This window comes from Panthera tigris, chromosome C1 (assembly GCF_018350195.1).
Source record: "Panthera tigris isolate Pti1 chromosome C1, P.tigris_Pti1_mat1.1, whole genome shotgun sequence".
In the NCBI taxonomy this organism is placed as follows: Eukaryota; Metazoa; Chordata; class Mammalia; order Carnivora; family Felidae; genus Panthera; species Panthera tigris.
The window spans coordinates 16425255-16437534 of record NC_056667.1 but is presented as its reverse complement, the minus strand read 5'-3'; the positions used below and the strand labels follow the sequence as shown (position 1 = coordinate 16437534).

At 44.2% G+C, this 12280-nt stretch overlaps 1 protein-coding gene across 5 annotated transcripts in view; it reads right to left on the bottom strand.

Annotated features, from left to right (window-relative positions):
• Nucleotides 1-1852, bottom strand: part of ZBTB40 (zinc finger and BTB domain containing 40) — an 80673-nt gene extending 78821 nt beyond the window's left edge. For 3 of the 5 annotated variants that reach the window (XM_042994208.1, XM_042994210.1, XM_042994211.1), the window contains exon 1: nucleotides 734-1456. In XM_042994208.1, coding sequence (XP_042850142.1) covers nucleotides 734-846 — 113 coding nt within the window. In that variant the 5' untranslated portion in view covers nucleotides 847-1456. Of the gene's footprint in view, nucleotides 1-733; nucleotides 1457-1485; nucleotides 1660-1683 lie in introns of those variants that run through there. The other 2 variants (XM_042994209.1, XM_042994212.1) reach the window with 2 other exon arrangements.
• Between the last annotated feature and the right edge of the window lie 10428 nt (nucleotides 1853-12280).

Sequence of the window (12280 nt, the reverse complement as noted above, 5' to 3'; positions counted from 1 at the left end):
CTCTGAATCTCAATTTTCTCAACTTTACAACAGGAATATTCATACTACCTTCGTCACAGTGTTGGTGAGAGAGTCGAATGATATTCCATGTAAATAGAGCACACAGTGCTTTGCAGATATCATTTAATAAATATGAACTGGTGACTTTATTATGATGCTATGACAGCTGTATTTGAAATTAGCTTTGTTTACAGGTATACCATCTGTCCAAGACCCTGCTGAATTTAAATCCTGTGCAAGGGCAAAGAGCTTGTTGATCTTGTCCACCACTTTTCTTCCAGGGATTTGAATCATCCTTAGTACATAGTAGGTGCTAAAAAAATACTGAAAGATTCATGAATGCATACGCGCAGGCAAGGGGTGTTCTGAAGTCGTTTGTTAGTTCAACTCGGGATGAACAGCTAAGTTTGGGAACTACTGCCATGAAAGAAATGCATCTAAATTAGAAAGCAGGGTGTGGTATAAATTTGATGATTTAGCTAAGAAAAACTTCACTTTGAGGTTGTAATTAGATCTCCATAAGCCATACAAAGATTTGGAATACGATTTCAGGGAAGAACCAAAGAGCCCCAGGTTGAGACTTCAAAGAAGTTCCAGCAGTATGAGGCGGGTCACAAAGCAGAGGGCTCCCTGGAATGAGCTCCATCTGCCAGACCTATAATCTAGTACACCCTTAGGAAGCTTAACCTCAGAATCTGGTATTCCTGTCTTAAGCGGAAACATGGATACTTACTTAGGAAATGTTGTTAGCAAAAACCGAAGGGTATGAATAGAAACGAAGCACCTTATTGTAGGCGCTGGGTGGATGGTACTGTTACTAAAAACAGTGGGAAACAATTCCCACATTGATTAACAGATCAGATCAATAAGCCCAGAGCTTTAGGTGCACGGGGTAGTTTTAACTCGAGTTTCCCTTTCCGTGAGAAATGATCAGAAGAATCGCCGGATAACGCTGACCAGTCTACTTGTGTCTAGGGCAGGGGCTGGCACACTTCTGGGAAGGGCCGGACCTTAGGTATTTTTGGCCTTGTGGGCCATGCCCTTAAAGCCATGCCATGTCTGTCGCAACTCAACGTAGCCCTCGTAGCAAGAAACGAGCCACAGATGATATAAAACAATGAACATGGCTATGTTCCAACAAAATTTCACTTGGGGACACTGAAATCTGATTTCATATACATTTCGTAAATTACAAGGAAGTCTTCTTTTTTCCCTCCCAAGCATTTAAAAATGTAAAAACCACTGTTAGTTCCCCACAGACCAAAACGGGGTGGGGTGGGGGACCGGGGATTTGGCCCCAGGCCGGAGTTTGCCGAAGCCTGGCGCAGACTTGGCAGGAGGGGGGAGAGACTCGAGAAGCAGCAGCGAGGAGGCCTCGGATCGCGCCGAGGAGCAGGCGGTGACGAGCGAGGGCAGGCCCCAGGCGGGGGCCAAGCCGGGTGCACCCCGACAGGGCCCCGCGGCCTCTCCCCACCGGAGACTTACAGCCGAGCCTGCGCTCGGGGTGGGAGCCTCCCCAGGGGGTCCGCGTCCGGGGCAAGAGGAGGCGGCTGCGACTTGGCAGAGCCCCACGGAGTTCGCCACGCCGAAGGGTCTCAGCGCGCCCCTCATTTGGGGCGCCTCTCGGGCCTCAACAGCTAAAGGGGTCTCCACGCTGAGTCCCAGCCCCGTTTCTATGGTTACCTGTTCAGCACCGATTCAAACTGCCGTTCTTTATTGACAGCGCCATAGAGGACACGAACACTCCTGCCCGAAGGGAACAATAAAGCTTTCTCCATTCAACAGCGGCAGAGACGCCAGAAGGCGGCCATTTTGAGGCCGGCGCGTAAGGAGTAGAGCGGCGAGGGGCCGGCCCGGCCTGCCCCGCGCGCCGTGGTCACGTGTCGGGGGGGGGGGGGGGCGGGCCTCGGGGGGCGGGGCCTGCGTCGAGCGCGCCCTCCACCAATGCTAGGGCGCGGGGGCTAACGGGTTGTTAGCCTGTTCTCTGACCTATGACCTTAGCCACTCCCTCCCCTCCCCACACTCTCTTATGAAAGTTTTGATGGGGTTCCACGGACTCTCGCTTGGGCAGTACTAGAGTGGGGATCTTGTTTCAAGAATGGCACAGAAGTAGACACAAAAAGGTTTCTCTACATTTTTCCAAAACATGTTCACGTGCAAGGCAGAGACGTGACCTGAGCCGCGTCCCCAGACGCATCCTCATAGGTGGAGAGTCTTGGCACCGCTCGGACGTGATAGGCTACCAGGGTCGTATCAGCCAATCGAGGTGCCTGGAAGGCGTTTTGATCCCGCCTTTCCCTCCTCCCGCTCAGGAATTTAGGGTGTTGTGTTGGGGGGGGGGTCATAGCTTTTCTTTTGCTCAGTTTCTTTCACACGCTTTGTTGCACAGTGAGCGTTCCACGCTGGAGCTCCTGTTGCCACCCTCATACAGCCAAAGAGATTAAGTCAGATCCAGACAGTATCAGACAAATTAAGTCACATCAGTGCTGGCCCACTGAACCTCACACTGTCACTCCGTCACTGACGCGCAGCCAATTTTTCTGTCACTGCCAGTCATGCCACCCAAATCCAGCAGTCTCAGTACAATGCCGAGTTCCCTCTGTGGTTACAGCTGTTACATCCACAGTGTCAATATTCGGTCGTTCTGAGAGCTGTCACTGTCAGGCTGACTCCCACTCCATCACCGTTTTTAATCACAAATTCAATCTGCTGGGCAGAACTGTCACTTGCATTGTTGCTGTCGTTGGGTTCATTATTGTTTACTGTCACTGTCCGACCACAGGCGACCACTGTCAAGGACCACAAACTTCAAACAGTTCTGTACCGTATAGCAATTGGACTCTGTGCCCAGCCGTCACTCTTTCGGTTGTTTTCACTGTCATTGTCACTCAGCTACTTTCACTGCCCCATAGTCAAGCCAATATTCAGCAGGCCCCTACTGGGTACACAGCTGTCCTTGTTACTGCCCGATTAGTCACTTTCACTATTATACTCTCATGTCACTGTCACGTTCAGGGTCAAATTTACTATAGCTGACACCCAGTCACTCTTGTAGTCACTAGAGCCGCGCCACAGCTGTTGTGCCCCCTAATCACTCATTTCCACCACCTCTGCATTGTCCCTTAATGGGAGCCCCCAATACACAGGGTTGCCACATTTAGCAAACAAACCACGACTACCTAGAATGGTACTTGGCAGGTAGTAGGTGCTCAAAATATATTTCCCAAATTAATGGATTTTTTATTTTTTTTAACGTTATTTTTGAGACAGAGACAGAGCATGAACGGGGGAGGGTCAGAGAGAGAGGGAGACACAGAATCGGAAGCAGGTTCCAGGCTCTGAGCCGTCAGCACGGAGCCCGACGCGGGGCGCGAACTCACGGACCGCAAGATCATGACCTGAGCTGAAGACGGATGCTTAACCGACTGAGCGACCCAGGCGCCCCAAATTAATGGATTTTTTAAAAAATGTTTATTTATTTATTTTGAGAGAGAGACAGAGAGAGAGAGAGAGCAGAGGAGGGACAGAGAGAGAGACCCAGAATCCGAAGCAGACTCCAGGCTCTGAGCTGTCAGCACAGAGCTCAGTGGGGGCCTTGAACCCACAAACCGCAATATCATGACCTGACCCGAAGTTGGACACTCAACCAACTGAGCCACTCAGGCACCCCAAAATGGATTTCTTTTAATAAAAAAAAAACCAAAAACAATGTTATTGGCAATGTACTGTTTGTAAATGCGAATGGCTTGAGGTTCAAACATCTCAAACAGTAGGAGTAAGTCTGCAGCCACAGCTGTCCTCACTGTTCCACTTAACAACACTCTGCATCCTACAGGCACTAGGAGAAAACATGAGAAATGTGGCTACCGGGTACATGAATCCTGGGACCATGGTTACAAAGAATACGACTCCTTAACTTTGGATTTCTTAGTTTAAAAGGAATGCATGTTGGGGTGCCAGGGTGGCTAAGTTGGTTAAGTGTCCAACTCTTGATCTCATCGCAGTTTGTGGTCTCACGGTTCATGAGATCAAGCCCTGTGTCGGGCTCTGCACTGAGTGTAGAGACTGCTTGAGATTCTCTCTCTCTCTCCCTGTCTCTCTCTCTGCCCTTCCCCCACCCTCTCTCTCTCTCAAAATAAATGGACATTTTTTAAAAAATGAAAGGAATGCATGTTTATTGTAGAGTGTTTATAAAATATGGGAAGGACTCTTTTGCCTCTGAAGGATTGTTTTAGGATGTCAAAGAATGCCCTCCCCCAGCACCCTCACACACAGTCATGGCTACAGTTTTCTCCGTAATTGTTCACTTGAGGTTTTGCATTATTGGAAATTTTCAGGGGAATTTCTTGCCTATAGCTGGCCCAGCACATGGGAGAATAAGAAAACAATGACGGGAACCTCTAAGGACCTCATCTCTCCAGAGAGCCTCAAGGATTTGGAAGAAATAACTTGTGCTTCCCAGTTGCCAGAAGGACCGATCCTTGAACCTAAAGGAGGAAGGTACTTGAAAACTTTCCCCCCCTTTCTTCTACCTTGACGGAGAATGTTCCCAGGCTCTGCCTGAGGTGGCTCCAGCTAAACTACCAGCTGTTTCTGGAATGGCTACCACATGCCAAGGACATTGAGGTCAATGGAACACGGTCACTGCCATAAGAAATAGTACAGCCTTCACCACTTCTACTGCTAATAGCCTCACTCTCATTCTCTGCCAGGTACAATGCCAAGCTCTACCTAGATATCTCATTTAATTCTCCCAACCCCTGGCAGAGGTAAGTGATATTATTACCTTTATTATTATTATTATTATTATTATTCAAGAGAAAACAGATTCAGGTGTGCCTGGGTGGCTGGGCTGGTTGAGCGTCCGACTCTTAACTTCGGCTCAGGTCATGATCTCAGGGTCGTGGGAAGGAGCCTTGTGTTGGGCTCTGCACTGAGAGTGGAGCCTGCTGAAGATTGTCTCTCTCCCTCTGCCCCTCTTCATCTCTCCCCCCTCATGCTCTCTTTCTCTCTTAAATAAATAAATAAATAAATTAATTAATTAAAATAAAATAAAAACCGATTCAGTGACGGTGACGCAGCTCCTAGGCAATGGAGTTGGGGTTTAAACCTAGGAAGTCTGACTCTAGAATCTTCACTTTTTCCCCTCAGAATGACTTGAGGGTTTTATGAAATATATGTGTCTGTTATAAAGAGTTCAAGGATTACGGGGGGAAAAAAATGGAGAAGAGATTTAAAGGCAGAATCACTCTAAATCCTAGCACTTAACAATAACGTATCATTATAGCTGAGCATTTCTCCATCTCTGGCATATATATGTAGGTGGGTAGATGGAGGGGTGATAATGATAATGATGAGCTTCCCTCCAGTATGCACTATGCACTGGACACTGTTCCAAACACTTTCCATGAATTAACACATTTAATTTACTCAGAGAGAGAGGTGGAGAGACATAATTTTATTAAAATGAACTCATTTAACATACTCAGGGTTCACAGCAGCAGCCAACCACCCGGTGATGTTTTTCCCCAAATCTGGTTCTTTTCCTCAGTCTTTGCTCTCTTCTCTCCGCCTCCTAATCAAATCCTAAACCCAGAGTCCTTGGGCTGCAAAAGCTGAGTCTTTAAATAGCACCCTCTGCACAGCTGCTGCCCGGTCAAATGTCTCTGCTGTTCCCTAAGGCGGTGGCGGTATTTGTAGACGTGAAATTTGCTAGATGCTCGGCATACGCTTTTTATTTGTTAGGGTAGGTATCTGGGCTTTGGCTTTCTTTTTCCCTGGCTTTTTAAGTGTTCAAATTCACTCCCCTGTTCTCAAATCCAAATGAAGCTTGGTCTTCAGATCTTGCCCAGTGGAGACCAGCTAGTCTCAGATGAGAAAGCTGTTGGAATTTGCCGAATGACTCAGAAAGGTCAGCCGCCTGCTCATCCATCCGACATGACAGAAGACGTGGAGGAGGGAGACTTTCTCGCTGCAAAGGGGCTGCCCCGGCCAATGGAATCTGGGGCCCTTCTGTGGGTCTGGCCCTACCAACATCTGACACTGTGAATGAATCCCTTGCCTTGGTTTCCCCCCAAACAAAAGGCACTCTTGCATTCAGAATGACGAAATGAAATTGACATCTCCATGGAGATGGGCCATCCACAGAAGCTATGATTTTCCAGCCAAATCTGCTTCTCCTCTTCAGCTCCTTAGCTCAGAGAGGACAACCCACCCACCATTCTCTGCCCAATTGCGTGCGGGTCAGACACATGGAGGTTGTCCCTGACACTTCTGTTGCTCGCGCTCAATCAGTCCCCTAGTCTTATTGATTTTACCTCTAAATATATACTCTCCATTTCCACGGACAAAATCCAGTCAACCTTTACCTCTCACCTATTGTGATGTCCTCATCCTCCAGCCTTTATTTATTTTTGAGACAGAGAGAGACAGAGCACGAACGGGGGAGGGTCAGAGAGAGAGGGAGACACAGAATCTGAAACAGGCTCCAGGCTCTGAGCAGTCAGCACAGAGCCCGACGCGGGGCTCGAACTCACATACCACGAGATTGTGACCTGAGCCGAAGTCGGACGCTTAACCGACTGAGCCACCCAGGCGCCCTGCCAGCCTAGTTTTTCATGTCAACTTTATTAAGAACATTTTACATAAAAGAAAATGTACTCAGTTAAAGCAGAGTTTGGGCAAATATATACACCTGTGTAACCACCACTATATCAAGATATAGGACATTTTTTATTTTTTTAGGGCAGTTTTAGATTCATAGCAAAAATGAGAGGTAAGTACACAGATGTCCAATATTCCCCCTGCCTATACACAGTGCACAGCCTCCTCTCTACCACCAGCATCCCCACCAGAGTGATACATTTGTTACAGTTGGTGAACGGACATTGACACATCATTATCACCTGAAGTCCACAGTTTACGTGAGCGTTCACTCGTGGTGTTGTGGATTCTGTGGGTTTGGCCAAATGTAGACGGGCATGTATCCATCATTATCATATGATACAGGAGAATTTCACTGCTCTAAAGATCCTGTGTGCTCCACATATTCATCCTCCCCCATCTGACCACTGACCATTAACTTTTGGACTATCTCCATAGTTTTGTCTTTTCCAGGATGTCATATAATGGGAATCATACAGTATGTGGCCTTTTCAGATTGGCTTCTTTCACTTGGTAATATGCATTGAAGTTTTCACCATGTCTTTTCATGGCTTGATAGCTCATTTCTTTTTAGCACTGAATAATATTCCATCGTTAGTTGAGTAGTGTCAGTCCTCCAGCTTTGTTTTCCTCCTTCACAATTGGGTTGTCTAATCTGGGTCTTTTGCCTTTCCATTATAAACTCTGGAATCAGTTTGATCCCTTAGATATCAGTGGTATGGGACATCTAGAGTGGGTTGGAGTGGGGTATTTCCTTTCCCCCTGACAAAAGCACCAAGGGATTTTTCTCTCATATTCACTAGTAGAGCTCCAGGAGGTAAAGTAACAAAAACGAATATGACTAACCTCCCCCCATGACCGGTCCCTCTGGAGTTTTTAACTCTTAATTAGACTCGTCCACACTGAGCCTCTGGCTTTTTGTCAACTCTACTTCAGGTTTCTCTGTCCCTACGCTGGTTCCCGCCAAGGTTTCTGTTCCTGGGTTTCTGCTCGGGTAGGTTGGGATTCTCTGTGTCCACCCGTCTGTCTCTCAACTTGGGGGGCAGCAGTTTTCCCTGTGACCTCACTTCTCTGATGAATCTAAAAAGAATTGTGGATTTTTCAACTTATTCCGCTTTTTATTTGTTAGGACAGAGTGGCTACTTCCAAGTTTCTTTCATGCCAGACTAGAAACCAGAGTCTTAAGACACTTCCATCACCTGAAAAAGTGCACTGTTCCCTTGTGCCCCTTCCCTGTTCAGCTGCCCTGCCGCAGCCCCCCAGCAACCACCCATCTAACTCGCTGTCAGTATAGGTGACTCTTGTCTGTTCTAGAATTTCAAATAATCAGATTACATAGTATGTAGTATCTTGTGCCTCCCTTCTTTCACTCAGCATAATTTAGGTGAGCTTCATCCATGTTGCTAAGTTTATCAATACTTTATTCCTTTTCATTGCTGGGCCCTTTGGTTTTGATAGGCCACCATGTGTAGAGTCATTCACCTATTAACTTGGGTGTTTCCAGCTTTAGGGTATTATGAATAATGCTGCTGTGAATATTTGTCTACAAGTCTCTGTGTAGGTGTGTGTTTTTGTTTGTCCTAGGCAAACACCTAGGAATGGAATGGCCAGATTATATAGTAACTATTTATCTTTATAAGAAGGAACCAAAGAGTTCCCCAAAGTGGCTATAACATCTGTGTTCCCAGCATCAATGCTGAGAGTTCCAATTAATCCACCTCCTCGTCATCTATTGTCAGTTATTTTAAATGTAGTCATTGTAATGCCTGTGAAGTGGGTATCTGCTTTTGGTTTTCATTTTCATTTCCTTTTGCATATTGTTTTTTTAATTATTATTGAGTTATAGAAATTCTCTATATATTTTGGATACAAGGATATAAGTTCTTTATCAGATATAGATATTGGGAATATTTCAGTCCTGGCTTCCCTTTTCATTTTTTTTTTTTTTTTTTTGATGGTGTCATTCAAGGAGCAAAAGCTTTGGATTTTGATGAAATCCAATTTATCAATTTTTCTTTTTAAAAGGAAAACCGTTAACACAGTGCAACTACTTAAAGGGGGGAACCCTGGGGCATTCTGCTAAAAGTTAGGAACAACAAGGATGACTACCATCACCATTATTATTATTTTTTTAAGATTACTTTGGATGTATTACTCAACACAAATGGATAAGAGAAAAGAGAGATAATAGGATTATATATCCGGAAACCCCCAAAGAATCACCTGAATAACCTATTCTAAGAAAAAGAATGAGAGAAGGGAGGGAAAGCTAGAGAGGATGGGGGAAGGGAGAGGGAGGAGAAGGTGGTAAAGTAAGTAAGCTGATGATGTGTTAAACAAACATGCAGAAACCAACTAGAAGACAAAGGCCCTCTGCCTTGGACTGGGAATTCTACCATCGGCTTCAGTTCTCAGGCCTTTGGCCGTGGACTGAACTATACCACTAGACTTCCTGGTTCCTCACTTTGCAGATGGTATATCATGGCATATCTCAGCCTCTGTAATTGTGAGAGCCAATTCCCAAAATAAATCTCCTCTTATATATTCCTATCCCTATCTTGATCTCTATGCTATTGGTTCTTTTTCTCTGGAGAACCATGACGGATGCATTAATGTGTAAACTTTACACAGAACCCAGTAACAAGAGGTAATGGAAGAAAAGAGTGTATTTACAATAGCAACAAAAGATCAAAATACCAATGTATAAACTTAAAATATTAGTGAAGGACACAACAGAAAACTTGAGCAGAAAGACAGACCATTTCCTAAATAGCAAGAAGACTAAATATGGTAAAAATGTTGATTCCCAGCAAAACACACCAACAGGGCTTTGGGTTGTTTTTTGGTTGTTTGTTTTTTTCCTGCCAAGAAGCTGATTATAACATTTAAGTGGAAAAATAGACAACAAAGAATATGGAGAACCAGCCCTACCAGATATTAAACTACATTCTAAAGTTTCAGCAATTGGGGCGCCTGAGTGGCTCATTTAGTTAAGCGGCCGACTTCAGCTCAGGTCACGATCTCGTGGTACGTGAGTTCGAGCCCTGCGTCGGGCTCTGGGCTGACAGCTCGGAGCCTGGAGCCTGCTTCAGATTCTGCGTCTCCCTCTGTCTGCCCCTCTGCTGCTTGCACTCTGTCTCTTGCATTGTCTCAAAAATCAATAAACATTTTTTAAAAATTAAAAAAAAAAAAGTGTTGGCAATTAAAATAGTGGGCACACAAATAGACAAACAAAACCAATAGGACAAATTAACAAGTCCAGGAATAGACCAAAATCACATAGAGGAATTTAGCATATGCTAAAAGTATAAGAGGAAAGGTAAATTTTATAATTAATGGTGTGGGGATAATTGGGTAAATCATTTGAAAAAGATGTTTTATCTATATCTCACATCTTATGCTAGGGTAACTAAAAATAGATCAAAGATTTGAAGCTAAAAAATTTTACACATTAAAGTCCTAGAAAAAAGCGGACAAATTTCTTTAAAACTGTGAGGTGGTAAAATTCTTTTTAATTGACTCAAAATCCAAAAACCAAATAAGAAAAGACTGATCAACTTAACCACATTTAAAAATCACGAACAAAGACTGATCGATTAACCACATTTAAAGATCACGAACAAAGTCTAAATATAAATGACATCCTGGGAAGGGCATCTGGGTGGCTCAGTTGGTCAAGCGTCCGACTTTGGCTTAGGTCATGATCTCGTGGTTTGTAAGTTTGAGCCCCACTTTGGGCATACTGCTGTCAGCATGGAGCCCAGTGCAGATCTTCTCTGCCCCTCCCTTGTTCATGTTCTCCCCCACCCTCTCTTTTTCGTTCAAAATAAATAAATGAACTTAAAAAAAAAGATGACATCCTGGGAAAATATATTTGCAACTCATATTACAAAGGATTAATTTCCCTAATACATGAAGAGCTTCTAGAAATTCATAAGAACAAGAACAAAACTCTCTCCAAAATCTTAGAAAAATGGGCAAAGATGTGAAAAGACATATCACACACACACAAGAAGACACACAGACAGCCTATAAATACACAAAAAGATGCTCAACCCATTCATAATATGAGCAGTACAAATTAAAACTCCCTTGGAGTATCTTTTTTTAACACATAAAATTGGAAAAAATTCTGGAAATGTGACCATGTGATAGTAAACACTCTCATACACTGCAGGTTGGAATATAAATTAGTACAGTTCCTATGTAGATTAACAATACTTATTGCAATTTTAAAATGCATTTTCCTTTTGACCCAATAATTTCACTTCTTGGTATTCATTTTACATATGCACCTGCCTGTGTACAAAATGGCACATATACAAGGTTACTTACTGAAATAGTTCATGAAATAGGAAGAAAATGGAATTTAAACCAAAAACAAAATGGCTTAAGTATATTGTGATGCATTTATTCAATGGAATACTATGCAGCTTAAAAAAAAAAAGTGAGGAAGCTCTAGAATTCTTGTAAGGAGAGAACTCCAAATATATTGCTAAAATGAAAAAGCAAGATACAGAACAGCAATCAACAAGCGTTTTTTTGTAAAGGGCCAGATGCAAGTGTTTTCGGCTTTTCGGGCCATGTAATCTGTGTTGCATCTATTCAACTCGCTAACCTGTCATTGTAGCAGGAAAGCGTTCAGACATGTATAACTAAACAGGTGTGGCCAGATTTGGCTGGATTTGGCCTGCTGCAGTGGTTTGTCAGACCTCTGCCCTGGATGTATGGCTTGTTATTTTTGTGTAAATGAGTGTGTGTGTGTGTGTGTAGATGAGAATCTATATTTGTATTTGTTTATATTTGCATAGAAACATTGAAAAGATACATATGAAAAATGGAGTGTGTATCAGGGGCCAATAGGGAGACAGAAACCAGGGAAATCTGAACAGAGACACTTTAATATAAAGAATTATTAGCTAGTCATGGAACTCATATAATATTAACTAATATGATGTAAAGAATTATTAACTGATAAAGGAGATTAAGTCCTCAAAGGGATAGAGAGACCTCTGAAGCCGTGAGTCCAACAGCATGGTCTGAAATACTGGGTGGGTTCTGTCTGTGCTGCCCAGTGTAGTAGTCATTAGCCACACGTGGCTATTAAACACTTGAAATGTAGCTACTGTGATTGAGGAACGGGGTTTTTAATTCGATTTTATTTTAATTAATGTCAAAAATTTGTTTTCATGTTGATTTTTTTTTTTGAGAAAGAGAGAGCGTATGAGCAGGGGAGGGGCAGAGAGAGAGGGAGACGCAGAATCTGAGGCAGGCTCCGGGCTCTGAGCTGTCAGGACAGAGCCTGACACGGGGCTCAGACCCAAGAACTGCGAGATCATGACCTGAGCCAAAGTTGGACGCTTAACCGACTGAGCCATCCAGGCGCCCCTAATTAATTTGTGTTTAAATCTAAGTAGCCACCCTGGACTAGTGGCTGCCACATGAGCAGAGGTGTGGGGAGTTGCTGCCAGCTCTCAGCTGAGGAATGTACTCAGGGAGAAACAAACTTGGAAGAGCCCCTCACCCCCCCCCCCCAAAACTGAGATTTGCACCTCATTGGAGAGGGTATAGCTGTAGCCCACGGGATACTGGTATGTACTTGCCACTGGGTTTCCGG